This window comes from Myotis myotis, unplaced genomic scaffold, assembly GCF_014108235.1.
Source record: "Myotis myotis isolate mMyoMyo1 unplaced genomic scaffold, mMyoMyo1.p scaffold_m19_p_20, whole genome shotgun sequence".
Taxonomy (NCBI): Eukaryota; Metazoa; Chordata; class Mammalia; order Chiroptera; family Vespertilionidae; genus Myotis; species Myotis myotis.
In genome coordinates, this window is record NW_023416325.1 from 5,247,990 (window position 1) to 5,271,026 (window position 23,037).

At 52.7% G+C, this 23,037-nt stretch overlaps 2 protein-coding genes across 2 annotated transcripts in view; both read left to right on the forward strand.

Moving 5' to 3' along the window:
- The window catches only part of IGSF9B (immunoglobulin superfamily member 9B), a 50,828-nt gene extending 44,966 nt beyond the window's left edge, over nucleotides 1-5,862 (forward strand). Inside the window, exon 20 of the mRNA XM_036354404.1 lies at nucleotides 2,934-5,862. Coding sequence (XP_036210297.1) covers nucleotides 2,934-3,142 — 209 coding nt within the window. The 3' untranslated portion in view covers nucleotides 3,143-5,862. The remainder of the gene's footprint in view (nucleotides 1-2,933) is intronic.
- An 11,448-nt stretch (nucleotides 5,863-17,310) lies between these two features.
- On the forward strand, nucleotides 17,311-21,199 carry SPATA19 (spermatogenesis associated 19). Its single transcript, XM_036353484.1, has 6 exons — nucleotides 17,311-17,388; nucleotides 17,555-17,611; nucleotides 18,426-18,518; nucleotides 18,684-18,775; nucleotides 20,747-20,824; nucleotides 21,136-21,199. Exons 1-6 carry the CDS (start codon nucleotides 17,311-17,313, stop codon nucleotides 21,197-21,199), a joined length of 462 nt encoding a protein of 153 aa, XP_036209377.1.
- Nucleotides 21,200-23,037: the final 1,838 nt, after the last annotated feature.

Sequence of the window (23,037 nt, forward strand, 5' to 3'; positions counted from 1 at the left end):
AGAAGGTTAAAATCTCTGCTTGTCCTTCCAGTTCTGTTCCCTCCCGTCTGGGAACCGTTCCTCTCCGTGGCATGTGTGTTTTCAAGAGCCCTTCTGCATACACCGTTAGGAAAGTTGGTGTATTGTGTTAGTCTATTTTTAAACAACCTAAATCGTATTGGAGTTTTATCCATTCTGCAACGCTTGGATCTCCGTATGTATTTCCTCCCTGTCGTTTCGGGCCTTCTAGGTGGGCGTGGGAATGTCGGGGTCCCGCTCCGTGGTCAGGGGACGTTGTGGCAGGGACCTAGCTTCTGCAGTTGGTCATGTTTTTCTCAAGGAGAGAGGGGAATCTCGCTTTGTAAAAGGTCACCTCTCGCGAATTATGTCTAACGTTTCTCCAGAGGTTAATAGGTGGCTGCTAAGAGCGTAAAACCAGGTCAGCCCTTCTTGGATGTAGAGAATTCCTTAATATTCCCCCATACTCTCTTTGTACCAGTGGTTTTAGGGATGTGACAGGCGGTCAGAGAAAACGGCGGAACAGGATCTTGTCAGTCTGGAATGGCTGCTGTAGAGGAACTTGCTTTAGAGACGGGGTTACGGGGAAGTGTTACTCAGAGGCCTCTTGAATCTTGGGGAGAATGGGAGCACTTATTTCTCACTTTACCGTTGGGTGGTGCTATTATCCTTTTAGTTTATAGGTGGGAATACTGAGGCAGAAAAAAGAAGAAAATGAAGTTTTTGGAGTTTGGGTGGGAAACTGGATCTCAAAGCTGAATTTTCAACTCCTATAAGCTCATTTCAGCCTAAGACCTCTATCTATTACCTATCTATCTATCTATCTATCTATCATCTATCACCTATCTTTTTTTTTTTTTTGTAAAAAAGGCATATCAGATGTCCACGTTCTCTCGTCCTGTTCCTTTATATATTAAAAACTCTCAAAGATGTCTTTAACCCAGGCCTATTCCATGAGCTCAAGTCTCATATTTCCAGTTGCCCGCTGAACCTGCATTTGGATAGTTTAGAAGCCTTTCTAAGGCCCAGAACAGAGTTATTGATTATCCTCTCCAAATCTTTCTCTGTTCCTCCCCAGTTTCACAAATAGCACTGCTACCAGCCCAGGCACGCAGGCCCCTCCACCACGATTCTTCTCTTGCTCTTACATCCAATCCATTGGGAAGGTCTGTTGGCTCAGCGCTTAGAACATATCCTGAATCTGACCCCACTTATTTCCTGTCTCAGCTGCTAAAACTGCACATTCTAACACACACTCCTCCCTCGCCTTGACTACGGCAAGCGCCTCCTCTTGGGTCCTCCTGCCTCCAGCCTGGCTCCTTCTACAGTCTACTGTATACACAGCCACCAAAGTGACCTTTAGAAAATGTAACCACATATTCTCTCCTTTAGTCATGGGCATGTGCCTACTCATGCACACACACACACACATGCACATGCATGCACGCACACACACACACACACGCATACACATGCACGCATACTTCTGATTCAAACCTTCCAGAAACTTCCCACTGAAACCAGCACAGATTTAGAACTTCTTTCCCTAACCGGTGTGGCTCAGTGGATAGAGTGTCAGCCTGTGGACTGAAGGGTCCTGGGTTTGATTCTGGTCAAGGGCATATGTCCGGGTTGCGGGCTCGATCCCCAGTGGGGGGGCGTGCAGGAGGCAGCCGATCAATGATTCTCTCTCATCATTGATGTTCCTAGCTCTCTCTCCCTCTCCCTTCCTCTCTGAAATCAATTAAAATGTATTTTTTTAATAAAGAACTTCTTAGGCCGCCCTGCCTGCCTGTCCTGCCCTGCTTTCTCTGCTCACTCGGCGTGAGCTGCGACGGCCTTCCTCCTGTCTCTGGAACATGTCACGTGTGCTCCTAACTCAGGGCTTTCCCACGTGACATCCCTCTGTCGGGAACACGTTGCCTTGGGTCTTTGCAAGGCTCGTGAGGGTTTCTCTGTCAGAGCAGCAGTGTCTCAGCCATTTGCTTCCTCGTGACCCTGGTTTATCTTTTTCTGTAGCACTTGCAGTGTCCGCACCTTTGATTTCTGTAGTTTTTAAGTCTTACAGTTTGTCCGGCTTCCTCACTCCCACATTGAAGTGTAATCTTCCGGAAAACAAGGGCTGGATCTCTATCCCCAGCAGGGCCGCGAGGCAGAGGCGTGGCCCAGGCGCCAGAAAGGACCAGGCCCGACTCTATGCACATGACGGAGCTCTCGTGTAAAACCCACCGCTGCTTGAAGGGAAGGGGTGGGGGGTGAGTGGGATGAAAACAAATGTGTGAAGCCCCAAGCCCAGCACCTAGAATGGTGCCTGGTACTCAGGTGGCACAAAAAAGACATATGAATATTCCTTTTAGAAAAACCGTTACCTAAGAATAGGTTTTTTATTGATCATTTTTTAGAAAGAGAGAGAGAGAGAGAGAGAGAGAGGAAAAGGGGGAGAGAAAGAGAAAGGGGACCAGCCCTGCAATATGCCTGACCGGGACGAGAACCTGCAACCTTTTGTTGTTTGGGACAAGGCTCCAACCAACTGAGCCACCTGGCCAGGGTAGTATTTCTCTAATAAAAAGAAGAAAAAAAGGAATATTCTATAAAATATGTTACATAAGTATATTCAAGATTAAATAAAAGATGAAATAGAAATAAGGATTGGCTAGATCCACCTGCTTCTTTGACTCTGGGGAGCAGGAGGGGGGCAGCCGTGGAGTGGGTTCTGTGGGATGGGCCTCCCAGTCAAGTCTCTCTGGGGTGAGGAAGGCGGTTTTTCTCTCTCTGCTCTGGTCCCCCGTGTACTCAGAGACCCATTTGTTTAAGCCCGAAGCCCGGAGGATGCGTCCCAGCAGGTGCGCGAGGTGCGTGTGCGAGGGCCGCGGTCTTCCTTCTCACCCACTCTCTTTTCTTTCTGCCTCTCCTGTGCGCCCGTCCCACCTCCCTAGACGGTCCTGCCTCCCAGGCTCAGCAGCTTCCAAACTCTCAGGTCCTGTGGCCCGACGAAGCTGTCTGCCTCCGGAAGAAGAAGAGACACGCTCGGCCGGACCCCTTTGCCCGCCTCTCAGACTTGTGCCATCGCCAGCTTCCGGAAGACCAGACGGCCATCCTCAACAGCGTGGACCACGACGACCCCGGCCATGCCACTCTGCTGTGACGACACAACTCTGAAGTGCTCCCGGAGTGAGAGCGCGGGCCGAGGGCCGGGGCGGGGTGCGCCGTGCTGGGTGCCGGGGCCTCGGCTCCCTCCCCCACCACCACCACCAATGGCCTGGCCGGTACTTCTGCTCACACCTCTGTTCTGCTTCCGCCCCTTCATCTCTGGGCAGAGCGGCGTCTCCTCCACACCTGGCCCGCTGGCCTCGTCTTTAGGACATGGGACCGGGCAGACCCTCCGGTGGTGGGTGGAGGTCAGGACGTGGACTGGGGACAGGGCGGGATGCCTGCTTCCGCCCACCGCTCCCCTCTTCCTGCCGTGGGTTTTTCTCACTTCTTCAAAGATCTTTGCAAGTGAGGAGGCAAGCGGTGGCTTGTACTGCTCTCAGCTTCTGCTTCGGCTTTTTAAGTCCCCCAAGCGCTGCATATATATAGATATAGGTGCAAATCATAGGTTCGTAGTGTGTGGGCTTCTCTATGTGTATATAGATGTACATTGAAGCAAAGTGCTGTTTATTTCTGTGGTCAGTGAAAGAGGCGGAAGCTCAGTAGTTGGACCGCGGAGAGCTGGGTGGGTGTCCTGACGCCCGTCTCGGGGATTTTTTCTTCCTGAAACAGGAGTCACGCCTTCTCAGCCGATCTCACCATTGGACTCTCCACCATCTCCCACCCAGAGCGGAAATGGGGGCTTGCCGTTGATTTCCAGCTGCCTGCTTTGGGGGTTCGGCAACGCGTTGCCCCAGAACTAAACACAAGCCTGTATTTCTTGGTTCCTGGGTGAAGAAAGGGGGGCAGGCAAAGGGCCGGACTGGCATCTTCCTTCCACGCTTGGGTTCAGAATGGAAGCTTCTTAGCGGCAGGGCCGAGAAGCAGGCCTGCACCAGCTCGCGCGCTCACCCATCAGCCCCTTCAGGTCCAGCCCGGGCCGGCGGGAGCCTTGGGGCCAAAGGGCCTCCGTTCTGGAGCCGCCTGCGCTGCACACCTCGCTGCCGCTGCTCTATTCATAGCCCGCCTCCTGCTCGGCGCCCTCGGAGCGCGGATCCAAAGCCGCTGACTGGGTTCTTCCTTTCCTTTTGTGGGAGCTAATTTCCCAGATTGATTAATTGCCACTTGCGGGGAGCCCGCCGGCGGCTCCTCTCCCTGCTCTCCACGTGCTGCCTGCAGACTCTGCTCTGCCCGGGCCCCCTCCACCCTGTGGGCCCGGTGTGGGCGGAACGGGGTCAGATGAATCTAGGATGTCTGGGGGTTCTGGGGGTGCTCTGGACCCCCTCTCTTCCCCTGGTTCCATTTAAGTGGAACTGGCTGAGGCATGGAATGAAGGTGGAGGGGGCGCTCTGCCCAAATCTTGTCCTAGTTCAAACTGTTAGCACCAGACGCTTCTGCGAGGTCATCTTAAAATACCTGAAGATGCACCTCTCTCTCTCTCTCTCTCTCTCTCTCTCTCGTCAGATGATGGCACTGTCCAGGCACAGGACAGAGTCCGAGGGGGCGGGCGTGTCTGGTTTCTCTTTTCTCCTCCTGTGCAGGAGCCGCCCTGCTAGCTGCCGGGGTCCAGGTGGCTGTCGGGTTCCTTGAAGTCTTTCCTTCTTGGTGCTGCTGTCCTGGTGGGTTTGGGGACATCTACCTCTCCTCAGTCACCTGCTCACACATCGGCCAAGTCAAAGCACTGGAGTCAGCCCGGCCCCGTGACCGAGGCCGGTGGGGCCTCCGAGAGCAGGAAGCCGCTCCTGCTGGGCGCTTCCCTCTCAGGGCTGGGCGCTCTGGCACCCAGACCTGGTGCTTTCCTCCTCTCAGCTGAGCTGCTGCGCGTGGGCACAGTTCCACCACGGGTCTGCCACCCCGGTCGCAGCCACAGTCCGTTTCTCAATGCAAGAGGTAGAAAGGGGCGGTGTCTGGCCCTTGTCTGTCAACGGCCTCATCTCTCCGGGGCTGGGCCAGCGCCCTGGGGAGGACCCTGGACCTTTCGGCTGATGTTACACATCTCTGGACATCCAACTCCACTTTCCCACCGGCCCGCGGCCCCAGCTAACGGGAGCCGGGGTGGTGGCGGTCTTCCTTGCAGGGCAGCACTGCCCCTGCCACAAGCCCATCAGCAATCACAGACACCTCTGCTGGGCACGGGCCCCGTCTGTGCTCGCCACCTGCAGTTTCTCACGCGGGCCGGGTCCCGCTGCAACGCCGACGTGGGGTGTCAGGGACGTGGGTCTGCGGGATGAATTAGGTCAGACTTTCTCAGCCCTGCGTTGGAATTCTGGGCCCTTCCGGTGACAACAGGAGAAGACGAGGGGGAAGCTTTGCCTTTTTGGGATGTCGTACAGGACCGAGAGCCAGAGTCTGGGCTGGGGTGCCGCGGGCTATGGCTGCGCTTTCCAGGGGGACCCCACCACCGTGAGTGTCGCCAGCGCTGACCAAGGTGCTGACTCCTTTTTTTCCTTCCTCTGGCCACGCCCTCACCTCCAGCACATCAGGCTCAGTGATGGGAGCAGTGTGTTGCTGGCCATCGGGTGGCAGCTGTGCGGGGCGAGGGAAGGACACAGGCCACCCTCTCCTCTCCGAGTGGCCGTGGGCTCATTTCTCCTCCCAAGAGCGCTTCCTTCTGTGACAGTGTCTTTGAGGGCCAGCGGCCTTCCTACCCCCTGGGAGCTGTTTCAGTACCTCCTGCAAGGACTGTGACGGGAATTGCAAGAATGCAGCACCTCTGTCCCTGGGGGGATGGAGGGATGGTGTCTCCGGTAGACATTCAGGTGCTGGTGGAGGGGTGGGGGGGGAGGGCCTGTGTGAGGGTGTGCACGATGGGGTGCAGCCATTTCTAAGGACCAAATGTGCTATGTTCTCTGTCCCTGAGCAATGGCCACGGGCCCTCTCCAGCCTCCTAGGACAGTGGTTGGCAAACTGCGGCCCCTTGAGTGTGGCTCTTCCACAAAATACCACGTGCGGGCGCGCACGTACAGTGCGATTGAAACTTCGTGGCCACACTCAAGGGGCCAAAGAGCTGCATGTGGCTCACGAGCCGCGCTTTGCCGACCACGGTCCTAGGACTTTCACGCTCCACCGTGCGGGAGAGCATCTGTCTTCCAACCTTCCCGTTCACGGCCTGGCAGCCTTGCCGTGGAAGGAGCTCAGACAAAGACCGATTCCCAGGTCTCGTCGTGGGCCTGGCCCTCCATTCTGCGTCTCCACTGGACACTTCGGCTGTGTCAGGCTCGGGATTCCGTGGGCCAGGAAGAGGGTCAGATGCTGTGAGAAGGAGCTTGTCGAGCACGTGGGGGACCCGCCGCCGCCGTGGTTTGGGGAAAGAAAATGAGCTGTAAGGAGAAGGGAGTCCCGCGTCTCGACAACACTGGTGGGTTTGGGGGCAGGAGTGGGGTCCTGAGGGAGGCTCGTCGTTGTGGTGGCCCTGCCCAGCCTGTGCTGGCAGCGTTGCCACAGCCTCGCCCAGCCTGTCCCCCTGGATCTCTCCTTGAGGGGGTTGGGGGGGAGGGCGTGTGAGGGGCCTTTAGAGCTTCTACTTTCTCAGCAGGAAAGCTGCTTCATCCCCAGGGCTGGCAGGGTCCCTGTCCCCCTTCGAAGAGGCCTGTGTCCCCCTCGTCATGTTCTCCAGGTGGCGGGGAACGGGGTGAGAAATCATGGCTCTCCTTCATGCTCTCTGCGTTTATTTTTGATTTGGGATCTGAACGATCGCGGGTTGAACTGACGTCAGTGGTTTTCCTGTGTCGTTTTCATGCAGAGGAAACTGGGGAGGATGAAGAGGTAGAGTTTCCCTGAGTAGGTTTTTATTTATTTTCCCCAAGGTTGGCAAAACGGTAGCTTCAGGGGAGACGCAGACTTCTGGAGCATCAGGCGACACTGCCACTCCAGGATTGGGATCCAGGGCTGGGGCGTGGGCAACGGGAGCTGCTTCTTCCGATTTTATTAGAAAAAGCGTTGGGGGGCTCGGGGCGGGTTGGGGAAGAATTGTACATAATGTCCTTTTAGGGCCATGCAGGGGAACGTAAGAGAAGACTCTCGTGGTTAACCTTGGGCTTGCTTTGCTTGCATGAACGGAGCTTCGGCCGTCGCAGGGGCTGCTGGGAGCAAAGGGAAGGAGCGGCTCCCTTGGGGAAGGGTGCAGGGTCTCCCCAACTTCTCGGCCCAGCTCTGTCTTCCTGTCTCGTCCAACCTCCCCCCTCCCGGGGGCTGCACTTGCTGCTTTGGGGAGAGGTCCCAGGAGGGGTGCTACCGTCCAGCTGGAGAATGAACGAGGTGATCGATGGGGTGGGTCTTCAGGAAGTGGGGTTAGCAAGCGGGGGCAGAGGGAGGAGGTCACGTTCTTGTGCCAGGTGTCGGTGAGGGTGGAAGGGGAATGGAGAGGGGGGTGGGTCACAGAGTAGAAAGTGGGGATCCTGGGATAAGACAGTGGGACCAAAGCTGAGGGACATCAAGGCAAGGCTTACCCTGCTCTTTGGGGCCCATGATAACATAGCTGCCCCTAAGGGGACTGCGTGCAGGTTGGAGGTCATCTCTGGAAAAGGAGGAGGAGTGAGGCCCTGGGGTTGGGGCGGGCTGAGAGGGCGTGGCAGTGAGGCTCACTTGGGGGGCACATGTGGGAGAGTGGTACTGTTATTGCAGAAAGACTGTGGGGGTGGGGTCTTGGAAGAGGTCTTGCTTCTGAGCTGGGCTTCCTTGCTTCTAGAATTCCTCTAACACTAAGTGCCCAAAGCAAACAAGGACATAGTGCTCTGATGTCTTTCAACGTCATGTTTGTTACCGGGAATGGGGGGGGGGTCTCCTCAGGCCCCCAGAGAGGAGCCTTGTTTGAGATTCCCCGGCTGGCACAGCTCTGGCAGTGGAAGCGGGAGAAGCACTCTTGTGAGCTCCATGGGCTCGTTCTCATCAGCAGAAGTGGCAGGTGGACTCCCCTCCTCTTCCAGGACCTAAAACTGTTCCTGAGCCACCGTTGCTGGGGATGGAGATGAGGGGTTGGGACTTGGCCTTTGCATTGACTACCCTTCTTTTCTGAAGGGCGGAGACCGCCTTCAGACCCGGAAGCTACCCTGGGGGTTGGGGGGGGGGGGCTTGCTACCTAGAGGTTCTTCCCCTGTTTCTCTTCCTTCGGCAGGTTAAGGTCTCCCCCCACTGGTCTGGTTGACGCAGGAGAGGAGAGATTTATGCTAAGACCAGAGCAGAAGCCTCTGTCCTCTTGGATGTCCCCAGCTCTGCCTCCTTGCGGGTCAGGAGGCAGAATGACACATTTCTCCTTTAGAAGAAGTCAGTGCGCCAACACTCAGAGCCCGGATTGGCCTTCAGCATTCCTGCAGCTCGTCTTCCAGTTAGGGGTGTCTGTCTCCACCCCTCCCTCTAACTGGGAGTGAGGCCACGCTGGTCCAGTATTTTATTTCTGGGCCACCTTGTCTATACTTCTCAAATATGTCTTTCAGGAGCAAATAACATATCCCCGCCCGATGTTTTGTGTGCTGGGCGGCTGAGAGGGCGGAAGTGTTTTCATGACCTGCTTTGAAGTTGATGGAGTAATTCCTCATAGAGGAGTCTGATCCAAAGGTCCCCACAGAGGAGCCTTGTCTTGAGATGCCCAGGGTTTCTGGGTAGGATAAGGGAACAGGAAGAATGAGAGCGATGATTCTTCATAGCTGGCCATGCCTTGAGGAGAAAGAGTGTGAGTATCTTGATTGCTAAATGCTTGGGTTAGAACAGCAACCAGCAGTGGAGGTCACGGGTTTTCTCTCCTGTGTGGGTCTGTCATGGTCGTTGGGGGTTTCTGAAGAGAACCGATGACACAGGTGTCAGCTTTGGAGCCCTGGCCGGGAGAGCGAGGGTGGGGGATTGGAGCGGAACACGTTTTCCGTTCCTGCCCCTGGTCCCTGGTTCTGCCTTTCCCATCCCACGAGATGGTAACAGGCATGGCTGTCAGGGAAACGTGCTCCCCCTCTCCCTGGCGCTGGGTTTCCTGGCTTACTATTATTTTAGGAGCTGGGGTGAGGTCTTCCCCTCCACCCCATAAACACAGCAATGAGGTTCCCTTTCCTTCCTCCCCCCACTTATTTATGGCTCCAGGGATCTTGACCTTGTGCATGGTTTAAGCTGGGGAGGTGGCGGGGTGGGGAAGGGAGTCTGGGAGGGGAGAGAGGCTGGGCTGGGGCGGGGGGAGTTGCATTTGCAGCCTTAGAAATACCACAAGCATGCTTTTGGGCCATGTGTGGGGTGTTCACATATGTAGACAGAAGGGACACACGCCAACTCTCCTCGTATTGGTCATGAGGACATAGGGCCTTTTTGCTTCTTTGAGGTGAGGGCATCTGTGAAACCTTGTTTCCAGTGGAGGGAACGGACCTACTCGTGGTCATGTTACAATCCTTGGAAGGGAAATTGTCCATTGCTCTATCAATGGATATTTATAAATTGCCTACGGCCAACAGTCAAAGGTCTGTCATGAGTAGATGGTGTCCTGGCTGGGTCAGAGAAGGGACTGTCTCATCTGTCCCTCTGGCGTTCCCAGGTTCTCATGTGGGCTTTAGCTCCCAGCCAGCTGTCTATTCTGTGCTCCTTTCCTGGGCTCAGGAAGTAAGAGTATGTGTGTGAGAAGGTGTGTGTGTATGCGCATGTGTGTGTGGTGGTGATGTGTTTGTGGTGCGTGTGTCTTGTGTGTGATGTATGTTTGTGTGCTGTGGTGTGTGGGTGTTTGTGTGTGGTGTGTGGGTATTTGTGGTGTGTGTTTGTGGTGTGCTGTGTGTGTGTGTATGTGTGTGTGTATGTGTGTGAAGAGATTTGTAGGGACACACTAGTTCACCTGAGGAGCCTCAGGCCTCTTTCTGGTTGACCTTTTCTCTGGTAGGCAACTTCTGTTTTGGTAGGAGGGTGCAGTTAGTAATATACCACCTTCAGTGTATTTTTTATGGAGATTGTATATAAAATATATAAATATATACATATAATTTGTTCTATTTTAAGGAGACGGGGGGACTTAGGTAAGGGTGGGTGGGTGCAGGGATCAGATGCAATAGTCATGCGTGGGAGGCTTCAGGCACGGGAGACAGCTGGGGCTGGGAAATGGGAGGGCAGGAGACTGAACTGGGCCAGAGGAGTGGGGCCTGGTGCCCTCAGCACACATATATACATAGAGAGGAAACCTATATACAGTCTATCTAGCTAGCTTATCTATATATCTATATATCTATATGAAGTCATAGTTCGCTTTATTTTTGTACCTGTGCTTAGAGATGTTTGGAGCAGGATACTAGCTCATGCCTTGGTGCCCCCGCCCCCGCCGCCCCCCCGCGCGCCCCCCCCCCCCCCCCCCGCCGCCTTCCCCTATGCCTCTTCCTTTGAGACGCTCTGTTCAGAGTTGCTTGGGTATTTCTGATGGAAATGTGTATATACGACAAATCTAAAAACAACAAAGCGAGCCGGAGGCTGTGGGAGCGACTGGGTCGGATGGCTCCTTAGCCCAGGACCCACAGTGATGCTTGCCACTGGGATGGGGACACTATGGCTGGAAACCGTTAGCACAGGTGCTTCCTATGGTGAGGACGGAGAGTTGCATTCGCCCCCATGTGGCTGTGGGTTGGTACTCAGTTCCCCCGAAGGGATCCAGCCCAGCAGCTCAGGGGCTTACAGTGCCTGTCCTGACTCAGGCATTCCCAGAGGGTGTGGCGGCGGGTGGAGGGAGGCGTCTCGAGATAGCTTTGGGAGGCTGCCTGCATGGACTGTCTCGGAGAAGAATATCCTGCTTGCTCTTGCTGCAGTTTCTTGGAACCCGTGTGAATGTGATATCTAGTATAAATATACTATATATGCTCCCCCCCCCACAGTTAGTATTTTACTTGGAAAATAAGGTGGCATTGGAGATGGGATGGTTCCATCCCGGGACAGTCAGTGGAGGATGAGGAGTGAGAGAAGGGCGTGGGGCATAACGGGGAGGAGGGAGCCAGGTGGAAACTCCTTCTGGCACCTGGCCTGGGACTTAGAGAACCGAAAAGTATATCGGAAGAACTTGACCCAGAACTGGAGATTCTGGGGAGCAGGAGCTCACTGGTATTGGAGCGGAAACCGTTGTGGGCCCTGAAGGATTCCTTTCTGAGAATTCAGGTCTTCGCATTTGCTGCGAGAGCCGCACGCCTTGCAGCCATGGCAATGGTCCCCTGGTGCTGGCTCTTTCTTCCGACTCGCCAGGAGCTGAGAGCCGTGTGTTTGGAGGTGGTGCAGGGCCAGGTGGTGCAGGCAGCCAGGAGAAACTCATGGCTGAGTCTCTCTGCTCCCATCCGGCTTGTCAACTAAAAGGCAACAGAACCCTCTTCCCCAACCGAAGGGGCAGCTGCCCAAGAGCTCTTGTCCCATGGAGTTTGATCATTAGAGGGACCCAGATGTTTGATCATTAGATGGCTCAGCCATGGGAAGGACTCTTTTAACATGTTGGGGTTTTATGGGAAGAGTAGGGTGGGTAGGGTGGAGCTTGAGTCTGACTCCTGACCCCTGAAGAAGGGCTTGTTCATTGCTCATGTAGACCTTATGGGTCACTGCCCTTCCCTCAGGCACTGTCCTTGGGTCCCTGAATTACCTGCTCAGAACATCCCCAATTTCCAAGGACGCTGAAGGAGTACTGGAAGGGCTCCAGTACTGGGTCCACGTGGCTGTGTGTCTGTCCTCAGAGGTGGTTGTTTCCAGCAGTTTTCTCTGGAGGCCAGAGGGGCAGGCAGCCAGATGTTTCTTGTAAGAATTTGAAGTGGCACATTCTGTGCCCCTTCCTGGCTTGCAGTCCCCCCCCAACACAAAGGAGCCTCCCCGTTCCTGTTCTAGAGCCACCCTCCTCTTTTGCTCTACACACCCTGTCCCACACCCGGTGCACATGCAACTAGTAGAATAAATTACTTCAGCACAACAGGCCCCTCGGAGGGTTAGTCCCTCCACTAGGTCTCGTGTTGTTCTAAACTCGACTTCTGTCCATGTTAAGTCCAAGGCTCGATCTGTAGAAACGTCAGTGGCCACCTGGTATATGAGATCAAGAGTCACTGACCTACCTGCACATAACCCATCCCATCCTCCAGCCTCCAGTTGGGCTCTTCAGTTCTGTGAGCAAAAGTGAAGACAAGAAACATAACCCCTACCTTGAAATTATGGAGCTGGGAGGGGATGTCATTCTTACCTCTGCCTTTTTCTGGCCACACACCCTCAGAAAGATGGTGAAAAGGTAGACACTGGAGAGGAAAAATAGCCCAGCAAAGAGCTTCAATTTCTCTGAAGAGCCAGTCTTTCCTAAAGGCATAAGTGGATTGAGATCTGATGGGATATGGAGTCAACAAAACTTCCTGTCTTTGAACCTCTCAGTTAATGGACAGGTTGGTGGAATGGGTGCTCTGATCAAGCTTTTGAGACCCACAGTCTCTTCCAGGAACATGAGCTGTTCCATATGCCTGCGCTGTATTCCCTGGCTCTCATGTAGTGGAATTGTTTCAATTTGGCAACCTCTGTCTGCTGTATGGAACGAGCATTGGGAGCGGACAGACCCCCTGGGAATTGCTCACCCAAGGATCAGTGTGGGCCCCATCCTTCTCTCCCTTATCAGTACATCTACCAAAAGCTTGGGGAAGAAGGGCTTGTTCATTGCTCATTGACTTTTTGCTGGGTTGCTTCACTTCTGTTTGCTGTTGGTGTTAGGTTGAGCCACTGTGGACAGTATAATAGGATGAAGGAGCACTTGTCCATGAGAGCTTGGCCATGACATTGGGGTGAGGGATGTCTCCTGTGTATAGTGCCCAGGGCCTGGGAGAGGGGGTACGTTATGTAATGATCTCCACTGCTGGAACTTTAGACTGAAGTGTTACCAGGGGAGTGGTTGGTTTAGTAGAGAATAGCAGTTTAAAGCTCCATTTACCAAGTCGTATACATCAATCTCGAAAAATCGTAACGTCTCGTGGGATTTCATTTCCGAACTACCATCTGTGGGGCCCGAGATGGAGGGCACGGGATGGGATGTGCTTTCTCCAGGCGCTCCTTCTCCATAGCCCCCGACTGGAAGGGACCGCATCCTGTTTCCTGCCAGTGACGTCTGGTTCCTTTTATCTTCAACGTTTCCTCTTGTCCCGGGAGAAATTTATCATCCTGGATCGAACTCTTCCATTGCACAGCTGGAGGCAATTTTGTTGGCATTGCGCTCCCCCATTTCACCCCCGCGCTCTGTGGACATGCAGAGCGGGGGGACTAGGCAGTGTGGGTGGGGAGCGGCTTCTGAGGCTGCCTCCTCCAGACCTCTTAAAGAGTCCATACCTCTAGATGCCTCTTGCATTCGTTCTTCTTTTCTAACGAGTCTGGATACGACTTATCAGTTTCGTCCTGGGGGTTCCGGCTCCCATTTCGGACTCTTTTATTTCCTCCTTCAGCTTCCTTTGGGGGTCAGCCTCCATCCATGCCAGGTCTTCGGAAGACCCTTCAGCCTCGTTTCCATTTCTTGAATGTCGAGTATTACAACATAACTGCGCTAGGGTGCTTTATGGTGCTGTTCTTGAAGAGGCCAGCTGGACTGAACCTCCTCTGTCCCACTGGTTCCTTAAACTTTGCTGTATTTTGTTTTTTTTATTTGATTTACACCCACCCTCCACCCCCACCCCGGGGTTTGGGGAGGGAGCTGGGGGAGGGTGGCTTTTGTGTTTTCTCTTTTCTGTATGTATGAACTGGTTAAAGTCAGTGATCACGGGCAGCTGACTTCATGGTATTGGTTGGCTGACTTTGGTTAACGATTCAAGACAAACCAACACATTGTACAGCTGCACACAGAACACCTTTGAGTGTGAACTTGAATGGCAACTCGAGGCTTACTATTTGAACTTCAGGTATGTAACTGAAAAGTAAATAAAAACACTATTTTTTCAGTAAGCTTTTTTTTCTTCTACAAGACAACTTAGAAATCAAACTATAAGAACAGTAAATCGGTGCTGTACCAAAGCCTTATATGAACATGTTCGACACTCTGTATAACCTGTCTCTGGTGAGCTCCCTGCTCTGTCACCTTCTTCTCAAAAGCCTGGGAATGCCAGCGAGTGCCAAGCCTGGGGCTGGGTCTTGGGGACCTGTGGCCATGGGGACCCTTTGGAGCAGAGGAGGATGGTGAGGTGGGACCATTCTGCTTCCTGAGTAGATCTGAAAGGACACCAGGCATTTGTGTTTGTGTGTGTGTGCATGTGCGAGGGCTGGCGTGCGTATGTGTGTGTGTATGTATGTGTGTGGGTACACACGTGTGTGGTGTGCATACAGGTGCACATGCCAAAGTGAATGCTCTCCCTGGGGGCCTGAGAGGGAGGCCCAGGTTGACTCTGGGAGTCGGGTGGTCATGGCAAAGGCCTGTGTCTTGTCTCCATCCCTGTCCTCACTGTCAGGAAATGGAGGTGTATATGGAAACAGCTACACTCTCCACTAGGTGCTTTTTCCTCAAAGTCTACAAACTCTAAGCATTTACAAAGGGCCCGTCCAGGAGGCAGGCACCTCCAACCACCAAATCACAGTCTGTCAGCTCTTGCTGGCTTTCCTGGGAAAGGGGCTTCCTCCTACAGTGGCCCCTGACCTCTCATCCCTGGGTCTGGGCCTGTTCTAGCTGCTGCCCCTCTAGGTGGGCTCTGACGGTGGTCCTCCCCCTCTTCCCGATCAACAAAGAAGACCCGCCTGGAGAGGACCCCTGAGCCACGCCTGCTCTGAGGCCCTAAGCAATAATGCCTTCCCTGGTTACCCAGGACAGTGAGTCCTTTGGCCTTAGACTCCCGCCAGTTAAAAACTGAGTGACGCCTCTAACTCACTTAGGGAGAGGATGAGTCTTCGGCTGCATGGCTCGGGCTGCCGTGGCTCGGGCTGCCGTGGCTCGGGCTGCCGTGGCTCGGGCTGCCGTGGCTCAGGCGGCCACGCCAGGCTCCTCTCGCTGGTATTTTCAGGCTTGCCGACTACTAACCAACTCATTGCCAGTAACACTGCATGTTCATATAGCGAGTTAAAAATAAAACATGCGAACACATACATGAGCAGACAAAAAGAAAAGAAAAAAAGAGGCGCATCACATGAGCGGATGTGTAAGCCCCTGAAGGTGTGCTTGGAACGCGTTGCAAGTGAAACAGATGAAAAGAAGTTTAGTATTTAATGGCTTCTCATGTAACATTAGTCTGCTTCAGAAATGTTTTGTATTTTGCTATAAATAAACATTTGCTAAAAAAAAAAATGTATTTCTAATGTTTATTTGTACCCAGGAAGTACTTCCCGATGTTGTCTAATGTCACCACTGGCTTAGGTCTCCCTCATCAACCCATTTTGAAGTCACAGTCTTAACGTGATTCTGAAAGGAGTTGAGACTTGACGGGTAAGGAGCTACCCTTCATTCACTAAGCAAATGTGTACCGAGGGCAATAGTGTGTCTTAGTCCACTGTCCCAGTCACTTGGGGCCCAACAGTGAACGAAATGGACAAGGTTCTGGTTCTTGTTCTTCCAGGGCTCACCTGCTAGTGGGAGGGGACCGACAGGGAACACTTCACGCCACAAGAAAATCACTGAGAATTCAGTGCGGCAGCAGGCGCTTTTGGGACCCATGGAGCAGGACGAGGAGCCCCTGAAGTGCAGAGGGAGGGTCTCTGCAGCTGAACATGGAGCTCTCCGCGTGGGCCTCCCTGAGGAGATGGCCTGAGCATAAACTGGAAGGGGACTTGCTTATCCCCGTGTCAAATGCACTTTTTTTTTTTTAATCTTCACCCGAGGGTATTTTCCCATTGATTGTTAGAGAGGGTGGAAGAGAGGGAAAGGCAGAGAGAAATATCGAGGTGAGAGAAACACATCGATGGGTTGCCTCTTGCACACGCTCTGACCAGGACCCAGGCCGGGGAGGAGCCTGCATCCGAGGCTCATGCTCTTGACCGGGATGGAACCAGGGAATCTTCAGTCCACGGGCCGACTCTCTATCCACTGAACCAAACTGGCCAGGGCGAATGCACGTGTTTTTAACTGGATTTCTTTACAATATCTGAAAACATTAAGAACCACAAGAGACGCTGGCTCTTCAGTTATGTGACGAAGATAGTTTTTTTTTTTGTTTTTTTTTTTGTTTGATACCATTTTGTCTAAATGGGTCTCCAACAGGCTGGCTCTGGACCACATTTCACACCCAGGAGCCAGAGGCTCAGTGACTCCCATGATTTCCAGTGTTCTTTGGGATATTCTAAACTTCCTTCAATTTCTTGGGGAAGGTTCTAGATGGGAATAGCAGCTGTCTGAGCCCCTTCCAATTCCCCATCCCCCCGAATCTGAAGTCATGACCCCAATCCCCTTTTCATTTCTACTTTATTGTCCTCCCACCTAGGCAGGCCACCATCCATGGGTGACTTGAATAATCAGGAAATATCTTCTGCAAGAAATGGTGCTTTTACTTTTTATGCTATATCTCTTATTGTTTGGATTATCTCTTTCCCCTCTCTCTGTAAGAATAAAAAATGCCAGTGGCATTGTTTGAATGAATAGAGGGCCTGGGTCATTTTATTACAAATTTATTCTTTCTTTTTAAAGCTTTTATTGTTTTGGTTAATCCTCATTTGAGGATATTTTTCTATTGATTTTTTTTTTTTTTGAGACTGGAGGGAGAGAGAGAGAAACATCGATGTGAGAGAGATACATCTATTGGTTGGTTGGCTCCCACATGCACCCAGACCAGGGCCAGAGATTGAGCCTGCAACCAAGGTACATGCCCTTGACCTAATGGAACCTGGGACCCTTCAGTCCGCAGGCTGACGCTCTATCCACTGATGAGGGCACAAACTTATTCTTTTGATTCATAAAATATCGTTCTCCTTCAGCATTGTCAAAACTGGGTGACCAGCTATAAGCCCCACAATCTATCTATTATTTGTTTAACTTCCCTCTTGTGTCTTTCTCAGGCATATATTGGCTATACCTTATGCTTACCCCTCCCCCCCCTACCCCCACACACACATCCCCATTTCTGAGCTATGGCATCATTAAAGTAGGTTACTTTATGATTTCCTTTTTCTATCTCCACTCTCAATGCCCTGGAGAATAAAGGGCATTGTCACATCATCATTGGACAGCCAATCAGGTGGGCACCTCCCTTCAATGACCTCTTTGTTCCAGAAGAGTCCTTAGGCTGCTTCAATGGATGGAGGGAGCCAAGAAGAAGGCCTGGCCTAAGTCCAAAGATGATAATTACCACATGGATTATGTACATTCTCGCCCGGAAAGGTGTAGGGTGCCCCTTCCCACCAAAAACCAGTTCGGTAAGTGAAGTGGATGGGAGCCAGACAGAACCCTTCTCCCTTCTGAGCCCCCTGCTGCACTTCTGGAGAGAAGACCTTACAATGTCTAAGTTTGGATAAAAATGGAGAAAGAGAGGGGCTGGATCTCCAGGTGTTTTGAGGGCATCAACTTATCAATTTGTTGCAGGACATCGAAGTTGTGGAAACTGAGGCTGTGTCTGTACTAGAGCACTGGTTGAAAAAAGTGAGTAAAAATCCCTTTCTGACTCAGGGTACCCCAAATTCTAGAGAGCTGGCCTCAGTGGGTGCAGGGATCTGGACTTCCCTCTCCTTCGAATGGGAAACTCAAGTTCATTGGCCCTGCCTAGAGCCGTTTCTAACACACCAGATGTCCTAGAGCAGTGGTTCTCAACCTTCCTAATGCCGCGACCCTTTAATACAGTTCCTCATGTGGTGGTGACCCCCAACCATAAAATTATTTTCGCGGCTACTTCATAACTGTGATTTTGCTACTGTTATGAATCATCATGTAAATATCTGATATGCAGGATGTATTTCCATTGTTACACATTGAACATCATTAAAGCATAGTGATGAATCCCAAAAACAATATGTAATTATACATGTGTTTTCCGATGGTCTTAGGCGACCCCTGTGAAAGGGTCGTTCGACCCCCAAAGGGGTCGTGACCCCCAGGTTGAGAACCACTGTCCTAGAGGATGCTGGGGCTTCTGTCTTTATAAGAGATGTGCTGGAAGCGCCACTAGCCCTTCTCGAGCATACTGGATGCAGGGTTTCCGATGTGTTGCCCCAGCTCCAGGGCGTCTTGGGAATCCCTTGGGATAAGGCCCAGGACTGAGTGACTTCCCTGGAACCCCACGGGGAGGTAGCCGTAGGCGAGCTCATTGCAGGCACCGTGAGACACAGAGTTTGGATGTGTGGTTGTGTAGAATGTGTGTTGTGATGGAGAGGAAGAAAAAAAGAAAAGGACAAAGAGAACGAACTGGGGGGGTCAGATACCAAGTGACCCTTTGAGGGGGAAATGACTCACCTTTCAGACCGAAGAAGAGGCTTCCCAGGATATAAAGGAGAAGATGTCCAGCAACTGCCCTTCCATCCATGGCGAAGATATCCATGTGACCAGAGATGTGGTAACTGAAGAGTTGGAGACCATCATCCTGGGGGCATGGGGAGGGAGGAAGGGGGAAGGCAGGAGGTCCTATTGCCAAGGATCTGGGCTAAGTGGGTGGGGCTGGTCCAGGCTTCGGGAGTCCTTCTTGGGCAGCGATCACGTGGACCCTTCCCGGCTTTCCTAGGTGAAGCACCATCTCTCAAAGTGCGATTTGTTAACAAGCCCGAGTCAAGAAGTCCTAGAGGAAAGGACAAGAATCCAGTTCATAAGATGGAGGTAAAGCACCTCTTATTGTCTCTGAGCCACGCTGTGAGGAGGGAGAAGCACAGAAGGCACAATCCCGCCAGCTGCTGCGGGCTCCTGGCTAACACAGACCCACAGCCATTCTCCTCAGAGCTTGATGCCTTGCCTTTGGCTGAGAACACTCGCAGCCTTCCCCAGGGGTCTTCCGGGAGCATGGCAGCCACCTTGAAAGCCCAGCGCATCCCTAAGTTTTAAAATGACGTTAGGGGTTGGGTCACGGGGGTTGCTCACCCTCTCCTAAACGCTTCTGAGTACCTCTCAGACTTTAGTGATTTTTGCGTTTGATGGGTTCAGACGCGGCTGCACTTTAAAGAGCTGTAAGGACATAATCTCTTAACATGCAAAAGCCAAAGGAAGCCCTCATCTGCCAGGGAGGTGAGGGGAGGTTTCCAGGCTCCGAGGCTGGAATTATGTGCTTCTGGTGGCTTTGCCAGCCTCCCACTGTGCCTGCCCCAGACTGACCTTCCCCATCCTGGCACGGAAGTCGCCACCTCAAGGCAGGGAACTGGGCCTGGATGCTGGCTCGCTCCGTTGGCAGGAGCTTCCCTGTTTCCTTTCTGGGGCTGCGCTCACACGGGATCTTTTCCCAGGAGAAGACCTATGGGATTAAACTGCGAAGGAGCCCTCTCTCATCTCTGTAGGCTCTTCCTCCTCCCCGTACCCCACCGCCAGCTTTGCTCTCTTCTCTCCAAGAGGATATATTTCTCAGAGAAATTTATTTTTGCTTCAGGATATCCATTTTCAGGTGTTTACCCCTTCCGGTGGCATGAGCAATGGAAATGGGGGTCCGTCTGCGCAGTAATTACAAACAGGAAGGGTGGTGGAGGCCTCCCTGGGAAAGAGGTTTTTGGAAAACCTTCCCAAAGTCCCTAAAACCATAAACGTTGGTAAATTATAGTCACCAACATTTATGGTTTTAGGGACTGTTTTTCTACTGGGAAAAGATCCGAAGTGGGCACAGCCCCAGGAAGGAGACAGGGGAGCTTGTGTGTGGGAGGCATGTCCATGCCTGATATGGCTGCACGGAGGGACTCTCAATGCAGCACTTTCCCAGCTTAGATAATCGAAACATCGCTTTTCACTATAGTTTTAAACCTCAGCTGCGTGGCGTAGCTAGGTTAAAGCACAGCGCGGGGACCCAGGTCGCAGCAGTCCTAGGACGGCTGCCAGGCCCTCGCAAAATGTTTCCGGGAGGACATTTTCTTGGACTGACCCGTGAACTGGGCAGGGCCCAGGTAACAGGAGCTGGGGCGGGCTTCCCACAGATGCAAGAGCCTTGAGGACTTAGCCGGTCTGGTTCTGGCCTCTGGGACCCAGTCCTGTGGCCCTTTCTTCTCTGAGGCCTGCCCTTCCCCCCCTCTATTGGGGTACGCTCTCTCTCTCCTCTGGAATCCTGATCCAGCTCCTCCTGGTTGAGAGAGATCCCTGAGCACGCCTGTTCCCCCCCAGGCAGTATCAATTCTGTCTTCACATGCAAAGCCACAAGGAACGCACCTAGAGCAAGGCATTGTCCACGGAAGGCAGTTTCCACAGACACAGAAATCGGGGATCCAGTGGGCAGGCTGATTTCACTAGAGTGGAGTGTTTGTGAAGGCAGGAGGGGTGTGGAGTTGGGGAGGACAGAAAGGGGACCGTGGAGAGGAAGACAGATCCAAGAGGGTGAAGTAAAAACAATAGTAGCGATGAGGTGCCTACAGAGCCTCTGTAACAGTTTTCTAGAAGGATCTCTGAATCATAGTGACTATGGCACAAGGCTGATCACACAGAGCTGACAGTGAAGTTAGGGTACCCTTGAGTTCCTGGTACTGGAAGGGTCAAGGCTCAGCTCAAAAGTCCATGCCATGGGGTCAAAACTGACCCTTCGCACGACTGCAACCCCAGCAGTCTCGCGATGCCTGGTGGCAAAGAAAAGGAAACAGCCCAGGCTTTAATGGTGTGTTGCAGCCATACCCGTATCTTCCAAGTGCCAAGTGAGGTGAGAGATGAAGTTGTGCGCGATCGAATAGAGCAGGTGAGACGAAGGTAAGCTGCTGGGACAAGTTGCTTTGTATTCCTCACTGGGAACTAGTGGGGTGAGGTGGGATGGGCTGCTGGCCTCGCTTCCGATGGTTTCCCTGAGCTCCAGCTCATACCTAGATCCGGCGGAGCCTGGAGTGGGTCTGGGCAGAGTGCCTCTTTGTAAGACACTGCTCCCAGGTCCAGATGGGGTGATGGTCCAGGCATGGGCTGCCTGCCCCGCCCACCTGGGGCCGTGGGCTGGGGATCTTTTCTGGGTGGGCTCTGCCATTTTGCCTACCCCCTTCTGCCTTGTCCCTCTCCTCTGTGCCTTGCAGTTTATGCCATCTTTCGGATGAGTCATCTCAGAATTTTGACAGAAATTCCTACTCAGAGTGCTGAGAGCTACAGGTGAGGAGCCGGCGGAGAAGAGGGCTACGCTGGGCAGGGAGACAGTGCCCTGGGCAGGGGCCTGATAACCAGGCTTAGCTTTCCCTGTTGGTGATGGCCTGCACTTGGGGCCAGTGCGGGCGGGAGAGAAGGTACTAACTGCCTTAGGCTCCCGCAGTACCTCCCTTAAATTTCCTTTTTAAAAAAATTATTAAAAATTAAATTGATTGTGGTGACATTGGTTAATGTGACCGTATAGGTTCTGAGTGCACATTTCTATATACATGATCTGTATATTGCACTCTGTGGCTACCACTCAAAGTCGGACCATCTTCCAACACCATATATTAGACCTCCTCTACTCCCATCACCCCTCCACCCCCTTCCCTCTGACAACCACCACGCTGCTCTGTGTCCATGAGTTTCAGTTGTATATCTCACATGAGTGAAAGCATGTGGTTCTTCGCTTTTCCTGCCTGACTTTTTTCACTTAGCATGATATTCTCAAGGTCCATCCATGTTGTCGCAAGTGGCAGTATTTCGTCTTTCCTTATGGCTGGCTGATATTCCATTGTATAGATGTACCACATCTTCTTTATCCAAGGACACTTCGGTTGTCTCCATGTCTTGGCCACCATGAATAAGGCTGCAATGAACACAGGGATGCATATATTTTTGTGAATACACATTTTCGGGTTTTTCAGGAATGTACCCAGAAGAGGGATTGCTGGGTCATATGGTAGCCTCAATGCACGGATTGCTCAGGTTTGCCTGCATGTTGAGTGGGGAATCCTTTGTTGAGTCATCGTGGTTCAAGTTGTTGAAATTTCAGCGGGAGAGACCAAGGGGATCTCTCATGTTGCCATTCCTCGGACACCACTCATTAGATTTCTGGAAGGACTTCAAGTCAAGTTCAGTCTGGCCTCTCTGCCTCTTTTAACCCTAATATCATAATCCAGAGCTTCTCACCTGTGCACAGGCTTGGGGACCGCCTGAGATGGGGTGTTAGGTTGTGGCGGGGCCCGTGGGTCTGCATTTCTGATGCTTTCAGGCAATGCCACTGCTGACACCATTTTGAACCACAAGATTGCAGGGCACTGGAATCAGGAGAGAACATGCACGGGTTTGGGCCCTGCCATTAAGTAGGGCCATGACTTGGGTCACGTGGCCTCTTGGCCTGCACTTGGTAGCAGGGGTCACAACAGTGGCTGTTTATGTGGCTCTGGAAGGTGGGAAACCATCCATTCAGGAGATGGTTACTGTGCTCCTGCCAGGAGGGAAAGACTGTGCTGGCTTTCATGGGGAGGGGGCGTATTGGGGGGAGGGGAGAGGGAAGGGGGTGGGGCTAGAGGAGTGATTTAGAATCAGCTGACCCCTGATGAGCTTAAAGGAAGACCATGGAGATGTAACACGGCATTTATTGAGCATTTACTATATGGGGCTTCTGCACAAGGCACTTAGTCAAGAGTTCTCATCTGATTTCAGACAACGTTAAGAGGGGGGCATTGTTCATGCCCATTATGCAGATGGCAGAGGGTAAGCCAAGTCTTGGGAGCCGACGCTGGGTTCCAGTCCAGCTCCCCCGTGGCGAGTTGCTTTATGGCTTTGTGCCTCAGTTTCCTCAGACTTCGGAAGGTTGCCTTGCGGACCGTGGCATTCAGCCTGTGCTACACACCGTGTCAGTGGTTTGCTAATATCAGTTGAGAGGAAGAATCTGAGGTGCTCGCAGGGGCTTCTGAAGTTTGAAGCAGCCAGGCTTCCGTCCCAGCTCCGTCCGACACACCACCACCTGTTTCTAACGTGGATTCCCCGCTCTCTGCGTCCCGCTCTCTGAAGGAGGAGGCGTCGCA